The sequence below is a fragment of the Camarhynchus parvulus genome, chromosome 1A (genome assembly GCF_901933205.1).
Source record: "Camarhynchus parvulus chromosome 1A, STF_HiC, whole genome shotgun sequence".
NCBI classification, from domain to species: Eukaryota; Metazoa; Chordata; class Aves; order Passeriformes; family Thraupidae; genus Camarhynchus; species Camarhynchus parvulus.
Genome location: NC_044586.1, coordinates 18,462,351 through 18,482,685, shown reverse-complemented (window position 1 = coordinate 18,482,685; position 20,335 = coordinate 18,462,351). Strand labels below are relative to the sequence as shown.

Below are 20,335 nucleotides of genomic sequence, written 5' to 3'. Positions count from 1 at the left end.
AGAAAATAACTCCTACTCTTAAAATCTTATTAACAGAAAGAAAACAGCACAAGAGGATTCTTCACTCATGTTTTAGGCCTTCCCATTTGTTTTCCACTAATGCAAGCATCATAAATAACAAGACAACAACCATTATTCTAATAGCTAGGAACACAAAGAGGGAATCAATCTTGAGCATACAGCTTTTAGCAGTTTATCACGTGAAGTCTCTTAAGGAGATCTAGAAACAATCCAGTAGACCTTTCAGTTAATTTGCTCCTCTCTGCCCCCCCCCACTTCTTACAGACATGAACACAACTCAAATCCTTAGTAGGAGCCTTCTGAGCAGACTTTGTGCTCACACATCTTTTTAACAAACTGCAACAAAACAACACCAAACTCTTTGTCACTCACTGTCAGCAACAGTGACCCCTGTATAGACAGGGGAAGTAATGTCAGAATTTCAGTTCAGAGGCCACAGCCTGCAAGGCACAAAGGCATGGAAGGGAGTAAAGTAATGGTGAGTGCACAGCAACTGTAGAAGGTGGGGCAGGGATACTGGAGAACCTCAACTAGGGAAAAGCTCATGAGGTAACCAAGAATTAACTTAGGAGACAATATTTATGGAAGAGTAATAGTACTATGACAGTGCTTATCATTAAACCCTCTTCCCTAATTTGAGAAATTGACTCTCTGCATCAGAAATTCCAAGTTTGTACACATACGCCTCTGAAAAAACAAACACACTTCAGTATTTACAATGTGTTTGATAGGACAACCACTTTATTACAAAGAACAAACAATGCTTCAAAATAAGACGAATCAACTTGTATTGTACAAAATGTCAATTTCCTTGTAGAGGTCATGAAGTAACAGGCTGTAAGATTAGGTTCACATCAAATTCGCTATCCTGAAATAATCAGAAAACAACAGTAATACTTACTACATCTTCAGAGTTTATGGCATGATCATGTGCTCTACTCCAAACTACATTCAAAAGATATTGCTATAATTACTTTGAAAACACAAAGTGTAAGTTATTGTTCACTTCATTTCCACTTTCACAAGGACATTCTGAAGTTGTAGCAGTGCCTGCCATAACTGGCACAACTGTCCTATGCTTACACAGTCACAACCTCCCTAAGAAGTTCAGTAAACCTAGACATTTCTACAATATGGATATAGTAATCTGCTAGATTTCAGCTTCTGTTGCATGTCCTTTAGCAGTATCTGAAATAAATGGATAACATGGAGTCTCAAAGAGCTGGTGTCAACAGTCTTCTAAACTTTAAAATCAAACAATCAATATTTGTCTGATATCTAGTTGATAGGCAAACAGGTGGGATTTAGACATTATAAATACAGTTCTAAAAACAGACCAAAAAGTGTATTTTACAGTGTGTACCACAATTTCAGTTTAAAGTAAAACTGTAAGCAACTGAAGAGTTGCATATGATCACTATTCAACATTACCCAATTTGGAAAAAAAAAAGTGACATCTTATGTCAGGTCAGCTGAAGAAAGCACACTCACAAGGAAATTATACTTTCATTGAAAACGCCACAGTTTTACCCTTTGGTAGTCATGACACATCCACTGAAAAAAGAAATTGTGCAAAGCCTGTGAAACCAAGTGCAAAAAAACTCCACCCAGACACACCCAACAGGTTTTATTCTTAAATAACAACTCTACAATCACAGCTATCAACCAACAAAATCAAAGCCACAAGTATTTTCTCTAAAGGCTTCTTTCACAGTACTAATAAGAAAAACCAAGTTCTATTCTTCTAGTAGACAGTTCATTTGTATGGTACTTTTGTTATCAGACAGTATTGGTAGTGAGATCCTACCTGACGAAATGGGCCATTAAAACACAAATATCTTAAAGCCAGTTAACTTCAGGAAAAGTCCTATACATTCATACTATAAACACTGTTTAAAGTGAAACTGGGATATCTGTCATTGTCATAAAAACACGATTCTTCTCTGGAGTCAAACCACATGTGTTACTCCTGTGCCACAATTAACACTATTATAGCCATTTATGGTCCCTAGCACTTTCTTGATGCTATTGGAGCATGTGATACATTGCGATAATTAAGGCTGTACCAGCACTTCATTACAACCCCGATTCACAGGGGAGCCAACACTTGGCTGTTAAATCTGCTCTGGGAGACTTGAGCTGCTAAATCTCTACTATTTTAGTGATACTTCTCCCACCAAACCAGGCACATCATTGATTTTAGTTTATATATTTACAAACGTTCTTAAGACAAATTTTACTGGAAGAGGCAAGAAATTCTACCTTGATGTATAATCTTTTGGCATTTGGGGCAAAATTAAAGTGCAAAGTATAAACTTCATTGCACAGTAAATAATTTAGATTTTATTTTAAAATAAATCTTATTTAGGTGCCTCAATCTATTCACCTAGTGACCTTGTCCAACTCAGCCTCTACACTTTGGTAAACATAGTTTTATATACAGATACATAAATAACATTTAAAATGTTTACCTTTACTTTTCTCTTTTCCCATAGGAATGGATCAACCTATTCCTAGAAGTAATGCTTGTTGATTTTATCAGCTAGCTAGTTAATGTAAAATGATGCATAGTAAAAGGGAGATACTGAACTTGATTGGTAGAATATATTGGTAAAGCAAACAAGCACTTAAGAAGATTAACTGCAATAAATATGTTGAAAGTTGCCATATAATATGTGCAAAATTGCTTACCATGTATTCTAAACTTTGGTTAAAATTTTCAGATTGAAGTTTTACAGAAACATTATGGAAGCAACACAAGTGATTACTAACACAGGAATGAGGTAAGTTATTATTAGTGCAAAAAGCAAGCATATGCTAAAAGCAAAGCATATGGATTAAAAAAAAAAGATAATAAATCTCATGGATGTTTTAATACAAGACTAGAAAGGTCTCTTGTAAACACTGGTATTTACAAGTTTAAGATTTGTACAACTACAAAATGATAATTTTAAGTAATAGTAGTGCATTTACAATGAATTTAAGTTTTTTGTAATAAGAGCAATGGATAAGTTTATCTTTTTCCTTTTAAATTTTCAGGGGATATTTTTCAAGATTAGGATATTTGTTACAAATAGTAGAAAAAATCATTTCTTTACAAAAGAAGTATATATTAAAATATTTATACATTTTAAGTTACTATATAATAACTGGAAATTTTTGCCTTGTACTCAGGCACCAGAATGAAGAATGTGATATAGGGAACAGAAACCAAACAGAATTTGCTCATATCCCAAATCTTATGAATTATCTATGCAAGATCTGTAGCAATCCCGGGGACTCTACCTCAAATACTACTACTTGTGCCAATTCTTTTATTCATTTTTGATTTGAAACTCTGTCTTCTTTACATTTTAACTTGTCACTACCAAAAAGAGCTGCTGGACAGAGAGCAATTCTCCACCCCACCATCTTGGATATATTTTCTATATGATACTCATACCTGAGCAAGGCTCTACAACATCAATGTGTCAACGTAAAAAAGGTTATATATTTTTAAGATAAAAACAATGCAAAAATAAAATATTTGTAGCATTTACAAATAGTACAAGAGTTACATTAAACACTACATTTGAAAATTGAGATTTATTAAGTCATTTCTACTTTGAGCCTGATGTTTTCATATCTGCAAAGCAAAGGAGACATTGTTAAATGTTTCGTAATTTCACACAGCATACACACTCAAACATTTTCAAACAAACATTATTTCAGAGTTGTAGGATATAGATAATGGTCAAAACCCGTGCCAAATAAAGTGTTAAAACAGCACTGAAATACTGAACATCACAGAAGACAACTTCTTCATTGTTACTCCCCATCTTAGAAAAACACATATTTGAAACCAAGCAGTGGAGCATTCAACAGGTGGGTCCCAGCCCAGCAGCTGAGATCAGCTACCCCCCCACCACAGTTCCTTGCTGCCCAAGGGGATGGGCACTCTGCCCTTCCTACCTTCCTCTGTGCCCACAGTACCTCTTGCTGAGCAAAGCCAGCTCCCAACAAAGCTAAGCCAGAAACAGGAAGGAGCAGGATGAGAAGCTGACAAAACTTGAGACCCCATATTGGCTTACTTATAAGGCAGGCCAAAACTGACCAGGCTAACACTACTTTTAGTTTCAGTGGATCCATTCCCATTCCCAAATCATCATGAGCCTGTACAAATTCAAGCCCAGGGACAAGATGACAAAACCTTTTCTGGCTGTAACACAGATTTTAAAGTGTATATGCATCACAAAAATGCACCTGATATCACCTGATGGAATTTTTTTTCCATTCAGGAAGGTGAAAAGACTGAAAAAACCCCTGATTACACTGTATGTCATCTACATGATGCACATAACTGGATTGCTTCTTATTAGACTGAAAAACTTCTGAGCTGAAGTGAATTATACAGAATTATTCAGAAGCAACAACTAGAATTGCATAAAACTCCCATAAGGAACAAACCAACATTTCAAGCAGTTCACATGCAGTGCTGCGTAGGTTCTGGAAGAAATGCACAGCTCCTGCTCCACTCAAATGCTGTGTGTGACAGTGACTTTACCTTGGAGCCACCGAACCTGCGTGGCTGGGCCGTAGCCTCTCTCATTCTTGGCTGAAATCCTGAACACTATGGCAGGCCGGGAGGTGTAATCCACGTGGGCATTGGAAAGCTGGGCAGCAGTCACTATGCAAGATGTTTTAAGACCACAGTATATCCTCATAAATACAAGTTGACTTGGATTTTCCTGTAATTGCGTGGAACGGATGGCTAAGTAGGCAGAATATTCTAAAATATTTCCAGAGGGTGAAGCAGGAGGCTCCCAAGAAAGATGAATACAGTCTATACTCTGAAGAAAGAGAGAAACATATGATAGTATGTAGCTAACCATAAATATCTAAACAATACAAAAAAACCACCAAATTCTAAAGATTATGTGAAAATTCTAACCTATCATCACCACTCTGGAGATAAGGATGTCTTTTGACTTTTTTTAAGAAGTGTGGTAAACCCCTATAGATTTAATGATCCAAGACTAGAAAATCATGGGGAAACTATAATTAGTTCTTAAAAGAATTATTTTTAGCAAATTTCTTAAAGAAATATTGAGCAGAGTTAACTAAGTAAGCTTTGGACACTATTTTGTATGACAATTTTAACTTAAAAATAAAACTAACTATAACTAAGAGTTCTGAGATTACACCAGTGACCAGAATTTCACACATCAGAACCAGAATCAGAATTACCTCTATTTCTCACCTTGGTGATTTTGACTGTTGAAGGAGCTCCAGGAAAACCTGGAATGCACGTCTTGAATTCACTGATTTTACTGAAAGGCCCAACACCACAGCCATTAATTGCAGCAACTCTGAATCTGTACACTGTGCCAGGAAACAGATCTTGTTTCTTAAGTAATCTGTAGTCTGGTACATCTGCACCTTCCATCTGAAAATAAAGCAACATTTGTGGTAATCTTTAAAATATTATAAACACAATTAGCCTAAAAAGTGTTAAGCTGAGATTAATTAAGTTCAATTGAAACTGAAATCTATTTAATACTGCTGTACTTACATCAGAATTTATGAAAAGGTTTTGACTGACACAGTATTTCACATCAAAACAGCTGATGTAATATGCAAAGTAAGACTACATGTCTAGACCAAACGATATCCCATTTTTTCAGTCATTTAAATTAAGCTGTGCCTTGTGGTGATTTTTACTCAGGAAAGTTAAAACAAAGTAGCATTTACAACTACATAAGTTATGATTTAGTTAACATAATCTTCTGTCCTAAAAAATATTTTTATTTCAAAAGCAGTTATTTCTAACATTAGGAGCTGCAGTACAATGTGTAGGTAACCAAAATGTTTTTAAGGAAACGTCCAGTAAGTCAGTAACAAACAGCTTTCTGAAACATTAGGTGCTACCATACTTCCATTATTAAAATATGCATTGATGCATCACTGATCCTTACAGTGGAACTATTTTCCTACTGAATAATGTAAAAGAACCACAATTAATGTAAACACTGTACAATGTACTGTGCTCTTTAAAACTAAGACATAGAATATTTATAGTGAAGTGCTTGCAAAGGAAGGCTTCAGGTTTTTTGTTTCTGTCTCAAGAAGACACAATTTTTGTTTCTAGTTAATGAGGACATCACTAATTTACACTTTTACTGTCAAAACTGTTACACTTTTCCAAGTTTCACACTCATAATTTTCATGTATCCACTTACATGTACCAAATAGTAAGTTAGAAAGATCTAATAGAAAAGTCACTACAGCTCCAGATCTACTCTTTTTAAACAGTCTAGCCTATGTCTTACTAGTATCTTTAAAATTTTTATGCAAAGATTCTGGGAATAGAGAAGAAATTGAAACATTTCGATGCTGGACTGAAATAACATATTAAGAAATTGTGGGGGTTTTAGTTTTTAAGAATTTTACTGGCTTGAAAATTTATAAGTTTAAAATTGTTTTCTAAGGCAAGAAATAAAAAAAGAATAAGCAACAGCAAAATAAGATATTTTGTATTATCATACATAAATAACAAAAGAAATCCATCTAGTATAGGAAATAGTAAAAAAAGGTGAGAAAAATACATGAAGAAATACTGGTCATAAAATACAACTCCTACGAACACCAGATTTTGCTGCAGTATTAGAAAATCCCATATTTTGTTGTGAACTATATAAGCAACAAATTCTGAAATAGGTATATGCAAGTTATGTCAGAGAAGCCGCAGCTACCTTGCTATTGATGTTCAGTGTTTCCTCTGGCAGCAAGTAGAATTGGCTCACCACAGCACTGTTGTTCTTAAAAATTCCCACATCATACCACCGGCGGTCCCTGGTTTTCACTGGTGCTGGCAGCCTCTGGGGAGCTCTCTAGTATTTGAAGAACACATCATGAAGATTACCCACACTTCAATGCCATGGAAAAAATGTCAAGGCTCTAGTATATGTAAGAGACAACCCCCTTTTATACCAGTATTACTTTTTTATGCTTCAAATGAATATGCATGTATTACTAAAATACTGTGCAAAATCAACTGGTTCTTATACATTTACTCAGACACAGTCTGTCATTTAAAAAGTAACAGCTGGGATGTCGCATCTGATATTCTAAATGGGGCAGGGAAGAAGCTTAAATCTGTAGAACTAGGTGTCTGTAGCAGCATGTAGTTGGGAGAAGGTCTTGACTTTCAGAGGTCAAGAAGTTTCCCAAGGTGGTCCAACATCAGCAGCTCCCCCTGGGGCTCAGCTGTAGCTCAGCCCCACACGTGCTCTTTCTCAGGCACTGTGGAACTTGCCTGTAGCTGAGAACAGCCCTCTGCTGTGGCATGGGGCCATGGGGGTGGAAGGCATGCAAACTGCTCCTGACTGACCCAGTAAGACAAACTGGCTTTCTTGGTGGTCTCCAGACACCAGGGAGAGCACTTGCACAATCAGGTGCCCGGCACAGACAGGCCATGATCCTGCTAGCATGGAAATGGGGCAGGAGCTGCAGCTGCTCTTGGCAAAAGCACCCCACCCTTTGGTAGCAGCTGCTTCTCCCCATCCTTAGTTCCTCGCTTTTGGTGGCAACAGTGGCACCTTGGGTTTGTGTATTAAGTTGTAAGCAGGTGAAATAGGAAGCATTTACTTTTTCAGGCAGTATTTACAGCTTGCATAGTCAGTCCCCATGTCCTCTAGGGAAAAACATCAAGATGTCAGTTCAGTTACGTTTCAAACCTATAGAATCAGCAGCTAACACTAGTCTGATTTAATACGTACTTCATTTTAAATTCAGTTGTGCATACAGGAAAACTTTTTATATTTGCACATCATATAGCAGAGACTGACCATTCCACTGTGCCAGTTGATGAAAATGATTCAACAGCTGAAACAGGAACTTGGATCTCCTGCCAACTACATAACTGCTACTTAGATTCACATCTAACCCACACAATGCAATTAGTTTTACAACAGAAATGTTTACCCCTGTATTATTCACTCTAAGCTCAAAATAAACACTGCTTTTCTTTCAAAAATATAAGTAAAGGAAAACAGAAGAGCCCTTACAACTAATCAGCACTATAATAGGTAAAGCAATTTGATAATACTTTTTCAGACTTACAGAAGAGTGTGAATCATTTGTCTGTCCAGTACTGACCCTTGTTGAAGGCATGACATAAGCAGTTTCAGCAGCTAAAAACAAAACATGAAATCTTAAAAACATAAGCAATAGAAAAAATTTAATACAAAACCCACAGAGTGTGAAAGTTGACCTCAATAGCCATTTACAAATATTTGTTGCACAAGAACGTCTCAGACTTCTTTTGCATGCAGTTCTATTTATAACACCAACTAATTTTGGCTTCTATCAAATTCACAGAACAATTCTGAAAGTCTGGCACTGGAGGCTGCTACAGATAATACAAACAGAAGGCAGGACTCAGAAAATCCTAAAAAGTGACAGCATTATGAAATTGATATAAAATATTTGTGAACAAATAATCTAAAATACCAGATTGAGGCACATACTGGGGACATTGTATGAATAGTCTAAGTGTGAATTCTTAATTTGATTGCATTTTTTCTGATATCGATACAGTTTGAATTCTGAACATAAGCAGTTAAACTGTAAACAACCTTAACAAATGGGAGCAGAGCATTCATTAAATTTAAAGTAGAATCCTTAAAGGAAAAAAAAGATTAAGCACATGAGTAACACATGGGAGTGTTAGTATTCTGTACTTGTGTTCCTGGGTTCTGCTCTTAAAATACAATACTGCTTGGTAAAAATCACACATCAATATGAGAATACAGTTCTTTAGTTAACACTCAATAACAAGCACTGCCTGTGGATACTGGTCAAAAACAAAACTTGAAAAACTACCCATTTATGTTCTGCATAAATTATTATTTCCAGCAGACTGTGAAGAAGCCAGCATATTAGACCAGCAGTGAGCTGGCCACATTTATTACAGAGGTCAGTTGCTTGAAGTCAAAATCATCCAAGGTTACCATCTTAGTCTTTTGCTGACTAAACAGACAAGCACTGAATGAAAATAAATATGCAATGAGCAGCAAAACAGGCTACCACTGATATTTAAAAAATGGACCTCTGCATAAATGAAGATTTGTCACTTACAGGAAACAGGGTGATTTACAAATGCATAGAAGGAAAATCCTGATTTTAAAAGATGTATAAATCCAGGCTGCACAAGGTCTTCAATGCCCAAAGCCCTATCTACATCCCAGGTACTATTCAAGACGGGAATCCCACCACACTATAGGAACTCTGATGGCCTTAGAAATATATGGCTCAAAATACAGTATGTGAAACACATTTCAAACCTTCAGATTTTGAATTGAATGTTGTTAGTGAAGTTTCATCTTTAACAACTGCCCCATTTGTACTTGATGGTTCAGTTTTAACAGCCTGCTGGGTTACCATAGTTTGTGTGCTGGAGACAGTACTGGATACAGAAGCATCAGGATTTACACTTTGTTTGTCCAAGTCATGTAATTCACCTATATTTGCTGATGTCTGAGCACCTTAGAAAAGAAGAAAATATTAGCAAGAATTCAATATTGATAACACACCAAATCTCAACCTGGTCTAATGGATTTAGTTTCATATAAAGCCTGAGTTTAGCTCAGAATTAGGTTAGAACAGATCTGATTATATTGATTGCTAATGCTTCCTTTAGGTTTATAAATGAATAGGAGTCTGTCTCCACAGTCATAAATAGGTATATGTTAACAGTTATTTAAAGTTTGCTGGTTTTCATGTATTTGGTCACAAAAAAATTAATTTGGGGGAAAAACCCTACTAAAATAAAGCATCCACACAAATCAGTATCACAGATTTCTAAAAATCAGTTTAAGATTAACCCCTGTAGAAGTCTGTTTCTCACTTAGCAATAAGAACCAACATTTCCTCATTTAATTAAATTACACTGTGAAGAAAATAAAAATCCAACTACCTACAAATACATTGAGATCAAATATAAACAGATCAGGTGATTAAGCCTGGATTCACTACACTGAACTTAAGGCACTTCAGTGACATGCATAAATCAGAGCCTTGTCATCTTTTACTTCCTCTACAGTCAGAGAGAAACATGCTTGTCTCTACATTGCCTGGAATTTTACATCAGCCAATAGCTAACAGACAGACACAGTGTTGGAGTATGGAGTTACTATCACCACAATGTTGTAAAATGTCATCTGTCCCTTTTTACTTGATGCTAAAAATGGCTATTTATGTTTAGACAGATTGTCCATCATAATAATGAATATATTGAGAATTTCCTGTACCTTGCAACACTTCAAACAAGTTAAGATTTCAATTTTCTTTGTATCTTCTAAAAATACATTCAGTAATAACTAACACAAGTTGGGTTTCTTAAACTACAAAGGACTCTTAAATAATTTTAAACTACAAGACAGAAACAATCTTATTTTATGTTTTTAAGATGAATTTTAACTCTCACTTTTTTTTTCCTCTATTTTTTTTTCCATAGTCATCTTACTTGAAGAAGCACAAACAGGCAAAAGAGAAGGGGCATTTGATTCTTTGAATCCTGTAGCATCGGTGTGGTTTTTCATAGTCTCCTGTGTAACCTTGTTTACAGGTGCTGCAACCTTTTCTTTTCCTTCTACTTTTGAACTGGATGAAAGGGCAACTTGGACCTAACCAAAACAACACATTTGTTAATGCTACAATGCAAAGTTCAGAAATTTCAATTGCAAACATAGCATGAAAATGCTTGCTCATAAACAACAATATAAACTCCTCCAATAATTCCTTCTAGTACTTTAAATTAGACAAAGAAATCAATCTCTCAATCCTTATCTTAGTCATTATAAAACAAAGACTCAAACACTGAGTTGACTTGGAAGACTCACACTAAATTTTATCATTACATGTCATTTCATTGCTGTGTATATTTAGTCTACTGGGGGCACTTTGGGGAAAATCACAATTACAGAGGCTTTCAACCTTCACTTTCCTGACACGTACTTGAGATATTTGTACTCTTAGTGAAATTTATGGTATTTCTATATGTGTTTTCTTCAGGAATACATTATGGATCCCATACAGATCTCAGACTTTACACAACTAAGAAATGGTCCAAAGTTCTAAAAACGAGATCCTTTAGCCAGAGTTTGTCCTCACTATTTCCATTAAATTGGCGGAACGGAGGAACACATACAACTGCACACCACAGATAATAACTGGATTTAACTTGCTGTAGGAACTTACAAATAAGCAGACTAGCATAAAACTAAACTAGACTAACAAAGAAGGAATATGCCTAACTCTTTTTGCTTCCCACATTAATGTCACCAGCATTCTGAGAATGAATAGTATTCCTATTGGCATCAGATTCACAGTTGGCATTGTAGAAGACAATACAGTTGCAATTGCCTTCTGCATTAACAAGAAGAGGACTTGAAAGATTGTATCTCAATCATAAAACCAAGAAGTATCTAAGAAAACAGACAACTACTTCAGCAGGTGTCTTTCTTTTTGTTTTATTTGCTTTTTTTTTTTTCTAAGACCTAAAAAGTATGCAGGGAGTTTTGAAACTGAGAAACGTTCTAGCAGTTCACTACCTTGCCACACTGTTTTGACACCGAAGCATTTTTCAGCTTACACTTACATTATTAGGAATGAGATTATTTGTTTGGCTGGGATGATCCACCTTCATTTCTGCATAAGGGATGCTAGGCATTGATTGTGGACTCTGATGGAGAGAACAACCACCTTGCAGGTAAACAAAAGCAAATTCCCATCAGTTATGCAAAACTTAATATTATGATGGTTTTAACCTATTTCAGTAAGAAAAAGGGAAGCCAAAGTTGCCTGAAGGAAAACTTTATTGTAAGTCTGAAATGAAACTATATGGCTAAATAGTCAGATAAAATCCCTTCCTCACTGTTTCCTTTCTCAACTTGTGCCTAGCATTCTACAAATATCTTCATAATTCAGATAGCTGGCCAAAACCAACAGAAACAAGCGAAAGGGGAGTTTGCCATAATTATGATGCAGGCATTTGGAGAATAACCAAAGAAACAGGGTCTCTCTCTCACAGAATGGTTCTTTAAAAAACAAACTCATTTATTACTTCTGCAACCCTCCAGTCCGCCTGTGCACGAGCATTAGCGTAATGTCATCTGACTGCTACCTTGCGAACTCAGCACTGATGTCTCAGGAATGCCAGTACCAGGAATTCCAGCCACCAGTGGCACTGGTGAGTCAGCATGTAATTGAAGAAGGTATCCTTCAACTGTAGGTACTTCATCCCACTTCAATTGAAAAGAGTTGGTTGTAGCTCTGATCAGCTGTACCTGTGATGGTGCTAGAGGTCTCTCTACAGGAAACCAATAAAACACAGATGGCATGTTAGAAATTGCCTTCCCCTACCAGTTTATTAAATAGCTGCATATTGCAAGTAAAATCAGTCGCTCCTTCTTCACTGATATACAATATATATGAACATATATTCAACAAGAAACCACTGTCAAAGGTGGCAAGTCAAGATAGAGAATTACAAAGGGTCTTTTCAAAGTGTTCAAAAATGCTCCAGTTCTGATGCTTTGTTTAGGCCTTTAAGTTGTAGCTACATCACTGTAGGGATTACAGAGACAGCAGATCCTTTTGCTTTCCTGAAACGCTGCAGGTAGCTCTTTGGCTCCTAAAACTTTACATATTCCTCTAATTCACAAATTATTCCTCTTCCGTTTTGCTTGCTCTGTGTTGCTGAAGTGAGCTTTTGCTCTAACTTCTTCTGCACAGGCTGAAACCCGGACATGACTAGCCAACGGCTTGCTCCTCTCACGTGCCTCTATGCCTGACCAGGCTGCAGTCCTAAGTACACCCCTCCCCCACTATTTTTCATTTTCTGAGGGAAAAATGAAACAGAAAAAAAAAAGTTCTATTCTAATTCCCTCTCTCCCAACTCAGTGTTCTGCTATCAATGCAGCTACTAATGAGTGATTAGTCTCCAGAATTCCCTTCATCCCCGGGAACAATTTGGTCCTTTCTTAGATTGAAGAGTATCTTTTTACAGTCCAAGAGATGAGGAAGCAGCAGCAGCAATGATCCCAAGAGATGGGATTTGGTGAAAAAAGTAAGTAGTAGCAGAAAAGATCACTAAAAAGAGGCCAGGAACCCTGAGTTTAGGCAAAACAGCCTTCAGCATCTTCTATCAGCTGACTATGGCATGCAGTGCAGAATTTAGCACAAATTTTTTTCAGAGGCTTTAAACAAGCCTTCCTAATTTTTTTTATTTTAAGTAATAGCCTTTAAACAACCAGCAGTAAAGCATGATTTAAAAACAATTTTTAAAATGTAAATACTCTTCAAGTTTGCTCATCAGTCACGCAAGCTTTCCATATGTTAATAAAACACAAAACATAGTACAAGTGTCTTATTTATTTCTGACTCACCAGTATCAAGGTACCAAAGATCTTTGCAGCAAACTTGATTGTTCCAAGCTTTTCTGTAACCATCTCTACCACTCCAGATATACAGACGAGTGCCAACAGCTACAGCACAGTGTCCTGCTCTTGGCCCTGGTAACAAGTTACTTTTGTCCTCCTGGCAATCTGAGATCAGACCTATCCATTCTGTGGTATCTAGTAAATGAAACTCAAAGCATTTAGTTTCTAGATGTTCTCCAAAACAAGAAATAAAGATGTTAACACACTTAACTGCTCAGAAAAAAAGGAAAATAAATCACCTCTCTTTTTTTATAGACAGCTGCATTTAAAATGGAAATATTATGAAGAGAAGGTCACTTTCCAATTAGTGTGCAAGACAAAATCAATTCATACAGGCTGAATTCTGACCTCCGGTTATCTCTCTCAGGCAAATAGATCAGAAGTTGAGAATTCAGGGATAGTACTAACATGCTAAAAAAAAACCTCATTTCAGAACCTGTCTTCTGTGTTCTTCTATAAATGAAGAAGGAGTATTTACATTACTTAGCATTAAAGTTGTATTAACAAAGATTTGAAAAAGCAAACCTGCTAAATCTTCAAATAAAAATAATAATTAAAATATTTCTTTTCAAGTAATGTCCAAAAAACTGGCAATATTTTCAGTCAGCCAGGATTACAACTATGTATCCTAAACTTTTCTCAACGTATTCAAAATAGTTACTCTACTCCGTTAAGAAAATATTAATTCAAAATACCCACTTCCAGAAAGGCAGAAACACTAACCCAAATTAAGGTAAGAAAAGGAACCAGTGCATTTCCATTCACCATCAGGAGCAGAAATTTCACCTCCTGCTGACTGTGGAACCCATCCACCAAAAACGTACATTCTGAAATACAGAAAAAAAGGGAAGAGGGAAAAAGAAAAGAAAAGAAACACCAATTAACAGCTAGATGTGCTGCATGGGCTCTTTCAAACTAGGACAAAACGGAAAATTTCCAGTGTGTTACAGTTCTCGTTCACAGCAAATTTTATTTGTATCTACTGTCTTTATGAAGTACTGTTGCGGACATCTACCTCCTGAAATTTCTGAGTAAGCTGACTGATTGAAAAACCCAACCACACAAAAAAGTCCCAGAAACTTCTCAAACTACTTCCTAGAAACAGCAGTTAATACTGTAACATTTAGCAAACCATCAAACTGCTCATGGTCACCAAAAATACCACACATACAACAGAATTTCTACAATCCTTTACTGCAGAGCCCTCAGTAAGTCAGGCTAAAATAAGATGACTGGCATCATATTAAATTTCGATATAATTCAGATATTAAAATTTAAAAATATAATGCAGGCTACAAACTACTAACATTTTAAGTAAATTAAAAAAAGCTAAGCTGTTGAATCAGAAGATATAAAGCTTTCATACTTCTTTACTCCCTTGCCTCTTTCTCCTCATGCCAGCTTGTAAATTGATACAAAATGGACTGAAACCCATGTTTTAAAATCCATTTTATCAATGCTACCTGCCAAAACAAACCATATTGGCAAGAAGCAGAGTAATGAGGGACAGAATGCAGAAAAAGTGGGGAATAGTTTTGCCTGGAACTAGTTGTACTCTTTGAGAAGTTTTTTTGTAGAGGTACCTAATCTGTGTCACACACACAGAGGCACTGAAGCTTACTCCTGACAGAGCTCAAGCCCAGATGAGGCTGCCCCAGAATACACAAAGGTGCTCCAAGAAGCCCAGAAAGCTGCTGGTGGCTTGGGCAGATTGTCCTGCTGGATGGAAACACTGACGGATTACTACCCTTGAGTTAATAGTGGCACTGAAACAGCAGCAGAAAACTACCCTACAGGGCTGATGTTTATACTGAGTATACAGTAGTGGATAAGCATCATCATTCCCCTACTAGGTGTACCTTTCTAGAGTTGAGCTTTTAACAACAGACATACTTGTTTCCTATTACATTGGCCGTATGGAGACTGCGAGGAAGTGGTACTGTCCCTTTGGTTTCTGGTCTTGACCAGGTCATGGTTTCTAAAAGAAAGAGAATAAAATCCTCAAAAAAAAAAAATCTTGCTGGTACATATTTCACTACTTGGATTTTAGGAGGGAACCTACCTCTAAATACTGAGCAAAGCTAAATTTCACCTTTTTAAGATGGCTACTTTTAGAAAAAGGGTGCAATAACAAGCATTTGGAACTTCTTTTTAAAAAAATCATAGGAAATACTGACAAACTAAGTGTTTATCAAAAACATAAATTATGGTTTCATTATGGTTATTCAACTTGGTTTCTTTAGAGTGTTTTAAAGACTATGGTATCTGTGTCATGTAGTACTCATAATCAGTGAGGATAATATATGCAAACAATCTATTTAATTCCTAATATTACAAAAGGTTAACACTATGGTGGCAGTCTCAATAATATCTGCACCACAGCCTGTCATTAACCATTCTATACTGTAATTTTTCCCCTCAGCCAGTAAGCACTGACTTCTGCTGGCAAACCAACTCACCTATGTCAAGTTCCCAGAGATCATTAAGCCGACAGCCACACATGCCTCCAAAAATATATATCTTTGGGCTTCCCACATCTTTTCTGCAGTACACTATGGCTGTGTGAGATTCTCGGGGAGATGGCAAGATTCCTTTGGTCACAGGAATACTCCAGCCGACCACACCAGACCCATGTTGCAGCTCCAGTTCATAGAAATCATTTAAATATCTAGAGTATTATTGTCAAAGTATGAAAAACTCACTTATAAGCATGACAACAAGCGCACTTTAACCCTGACCACTTCCAGGTATTACAAACTTCTGTCTTGGGAGGGCGCAGAGTTCTAAACTCTCAAAACATTTGATGCATTGTGGGCAGTACCAAATCTGAATTCAAAATGGGTTTAAAAAAAAATTAACAGTTAGAACTTCTTGCCTCTGAGAAAATATGCTCTCTTAATTGATACACTGTATTACATAAAAGAAACATGAAAACAACATTTATTGCAAAAATTGCTACATATGGACACACAATAAACCACAAAGCAGTGAGAAATACATGATGACAAGAGGTATTAGAGAGAAATTTCTGTAACTCTTAAAGCAATGAAGGTGAGAAGAAGCTGTTGTTTTCTTGTGTCTTCAGGCTGGCCAATACACAATTAGCCACTTGTTGCTGAATCTATCAGCAAGTTATTTTTAGATAATGGTCTTTGAATCTTGGCATTCACACCAGATACCTTTTGTTTACTGAGCTTGAAATTGCCAGTTTATAGCTCAGCGGATTTAAGTGCTCCGAGCTGCAGGTGAATGTCAATATAAAACTTCAGCATTGTAGCACAGTTTCTTACAATAATGGCAACTTCAGCTGTTATAGTAATAAATTTCCAGATGAATTTATAACTGTTTTTCACAGCAATACAGAAGAAACATCCATCTAAGTCCCTGATAACTCATGAGACTCTGCTGATTGAGGTAATTCTAACAAACAAGCCATTCTTAGAAACATCACCCAAAATACCAGGAGAAATACAAAAGCCTACTCAGGTTGCCCTACAAAAGTGTCAGAGCTGTCACTCAGTGTTCCATATTGTGGGATTAGCAAAAGGAATACTTAATCTTCTTCGCATGTAACCCCTTCACTGCACAAATAATCCAACTTTGAGCAGTTGGTGTGCAGGACAGCCTGCCTAGAATGTTCCTTTTCAAAGCTGTCAAATCAAGTAATTTGTTTTTAAAGCCATTAAATTCAAAGACAAATCAGCATACCTGGGAACATTATTATTTGACTCTTCACTTTCATTTGCCAGGCCACCAAATAAATAGCACTTGTTACCATACAAAGAAAAGCTGTGGCCAAGCCGAGGACAGGGTGGTGATCCATTTGAAGGAGCTTGAGGTTTTACTTTTTTCCAGAGCCATCGACTGGCCTTGAAGACAAAAAAATTTATTTTAAAATAATTTCATTGATAGTCTGTCATAACAAATAGAATTCATATAATATTAACACTTAAATATTTTCTGAATTTTTAAAGGGAATTCTGAGCTTTTCTTAGGACATTCATTAAAAGGGATATGTAAGAGCTAGCCTTAATAAAATATTGAATATATTATACTTTATTTAGACTAGATGAAAGTCTCTATTTCAAAGTTATTTAAAATAAACTTTAGATTCTTAAGATAGAAAAAATCTTCTGAAGAGCAAAGATCATCTAACTTTCCTCTGCAGTTGGTAAAATAAAATAAAATGTGTTTCTTCATAAACAGATAAATATAGTAGTCCTGAAAATCAAAACATATTCATACATTTCCTACCTGCAATTCATATAAATCATTGCTATATCTTCCATATTCAACCATTCCTCCAAAAACTAGTATTCTGGTACCATCACAAACAAATCCATGTGCTGCACAGCCTGGAGGAATATCTCCTCTAACAGCAGGAAGGAACCATTGATTTGTAACTATAGTAGGAAATAAAAAGCCAAAACCCAGAAAAATAGATTAGAAAAAATATTTCAAACATTGAAACATGTATTTTTAAACACCTCTGTTTTCTAAAGAATTACCTTTCATCTGCAGATAACTACGGCTATTTACTTCACACTAAGTTTTAAATGAATTCTTATTTTCTTTAATAACAAGAAAAGCAAACACCTCTATCAAACCAGTGTTACCCAGTATATGAATGAACCCATGAGGTCACTGTAACTAAGTCAGTCACTTGCCAAGAATAGAGGCTAATGAGGAACACAAGTGCAGTTCCACACAAAAGAGATAACCACGCTAACTCAGAGGGAGCTAGCTCTAGAAACAGAATTATTAGAGCTACAGCAGCATGGCACTGTGCCTGGACTTAATAGCCCTATTCAAAAACTAATTACACTGTTCTGAGACTCATGTTAATATCCACAGAGCGGGAGAGGAGAGGCACAGTGTCGAGAAAAAGCAACTGAGACTGTCTGATCCAGCAGCAGCATAGTGGTGCCTAAACTGTTCTAAAATTTAAGAATTACAGGGGACAATGTCTTCTTTTTCCTACACATTTCTATGAGCACGAAGAGGAGAAGTAGGAAATTAGAAGCTTCCAGTGAACGTTGCTGCAGGGGATTAAGATGCTCTCAGTGTATGCCAGCTCCTCAAAAATCATCACATGCACAGCAAGGGCCATGGATGATATCCCACACTCGGGCAGCTCAGGTCATAACCCTGCATCTTAACCCCAGAATAAAAAAGGTCAGTTTGGGCCAAGCAGTCATCCAGAAACTGGAGCAACTAAGTCATGATGCTTTTTGTCACTGCTGCAAAGGGGAAACACCTTAAGCAGAAAGTGTGGGAAGAAAAAAACTAAGTCATTATAAGACTCACTCAAAAGGCACTTGTCAGAACCTCTGTTCTGATGGCATAACTATGTTAAGAGTTTTCTTTGGATTACTTGTCAGAACAGAAAGGTTTTTTTCGTTCTCCCGTCAGAAATCTGAATCAAGCATAGTAGATCTTGAAGGTATCCGGAAAAATCTGCCTGGAAAAACCTCAAGCAGCCAACGCTGTCTGACTGAGAAGCACAGATCAGTCACTGAACTCCCCCGTCTCGGCCCAAGCCCTGAAATTACACGCAAGTTTTCCAGCCTCATCCACCATTCAGTACAGTAACTATTTGGGCATCTGATCTTTCACAAATAAAATCGGTCTTGGGCAGCTTCCTGTTTGGAAAGGCTCCCGATGCCAACGCGTTCACTTTTCCAAACAAGATTCCCATTCCAGGGCATTCAGCTCTCGTGAGCTGCCGCCACCAGAGGGAAGGAGGGGGATCCGGACACTCGTAGGGACTAATCCCGCCTGCCGCCATTCAGCCGCGACCTGCCAGGGAAGAGAGGCTCCGCATCCCTGCGCGACGGCCGGGGACAGCAGAGCAGCCGCGACACGCACCGAGCGATCCTCCCGGTCGCTTTTCCCCAGCAAGGAGCACCAAACCCGCAGCGCCAGCCAGGGCGCAGCACTACCCCACGGAAGATCCCTGGCCCAGGCATATTTTCCGCCCCGCCATTTCGGCTCCGGGCAGCTCCTCAGCCCGCCCGCCGCCCCCTCGGCCAGGCCCCCCGCGGGCAGGGCCGGGGAAGGGCGGGAGGCCTGGGGGGGATCCCCGGCGCCGTGCGGAGCCCGGTGCCACCGGCGGTCGCAGACGGGACAACCCCGCCGCTGTCTCCCCCGCGGCGGGGCCCCGCCCCGCGCACCCGTGTTGTAGACGTGCAGCTCGTCGGCGATGCCCTCGTTGCCGCCGCCGAAGATGATGAGCAACTCTCGGATGGCGACCGCGCGGTGCCCGTGGCGGGAGCGTGGCACCGGCCCCGTGAAGGAGGACACCCGCCTCCAGCTCAGCCCGGCGGCGGCCGCCGCCATCTCAGCGCCGCTCCCACAACGCACTGCGCGGCCGGGGCAGCCCGCCGGGGAAGGGGGAGTGCTGACGTGAGGGTGGCGGGTCCCTGTCCCGCCCCGCGGCCGCCTCCGCCGCAGCCCCGGCTCATCCCGGCCCCCTCCGCTCCTGCGGCGCCTCCGGGCCCGACCGTGCTCCGGCGGGAGCCCTGTGTTGGGGCCCCCATGCCTGCAGCGTACGCCGCCCGAGAGGCGCTCGGGCACCGCGGGGGCGGCGTGGGGCACCCCCTCTGCCGCCAAGCTCTCAGAAATGTTCTTTTTTTTTTTTTTTTTTTAACTGGCTAGTGGTAGGCGAGGCAATGCGGCTGCTTGCGAGGTGTGCGGCGAGAAAGAAATGAGTTCCTGTTTAAACACCGAAGGTTGAGATTAGCAACCGAGGTTTTGGTTCTACAGCTGGCAGCGGGTGATCTGAGTGAATTCGAAGGCCTTATTCTGCAGGACAGAAGCTGCTCGTTCCTGTG

General features: G+C 38.4%; 1 protein-coding gene across 4 annotated transcripts; it reads right to left on the bottom strand.

The window, feature by feature from the left end:
* Nucleotides 1–742: 742 nt before the first annotated feature.
* HCFC2 (host cell factor C2) lies at nucleotides 743–19,859 on the bottom strand. Of its 4 annotated transcripts, none has more exons than XM_030959921.1 (16): nucleotides 19,676–19,859; nucleotides 17,757–17,905; nucleotides 17,211–17,371; nucleotides 15,962–16,170; nucleotides 15,396–15,480; nucleotides 14,226–14,329; nucleotides 13,449–13,637; nucleotides 12,185–12,370; nucleotides 11,660–11,763; nucleotides 10,487–10,685; nucleotides 9,345–9,545; nucleotides 8,122–8,192; nucleotides 6,753–6,890; nucleotides 5,261–5,446; nucleotides 4,565–4,850; nucleotides 743–3,646 (listed from the first exon to the last, which is right to left on the bottom strand). In XM_030959921.1, exons 1-16 carry the CDS (start codon nucleotides 19,839–19,841, stop codon nucleotides 3,621–3,623), a joined length of 2,460 nt encoding a protein of 819 aa, XP_030815781.1. In that variant the 5' UTR covers nucleotides 19,842–19,859; the 3' UTR covers nucleotides 743–3,620. The 4 variants fall into 4 exon arrangements, with proteins under 4 accessions (XP_030815781.1, XP_030815783.1, XP_030815780.1 ...); XM_030959923.1 differs by having other exon boundaries at nucleotides 10,526–10,685; XM_030959920.1 differs by lacking the exon at nucleotides 743–3,646 and having other exon boundaries at nucleotides 3,683–4,850.
* Nucleotides 19,860–20,335: the final 476 nt, after the last annotated feature.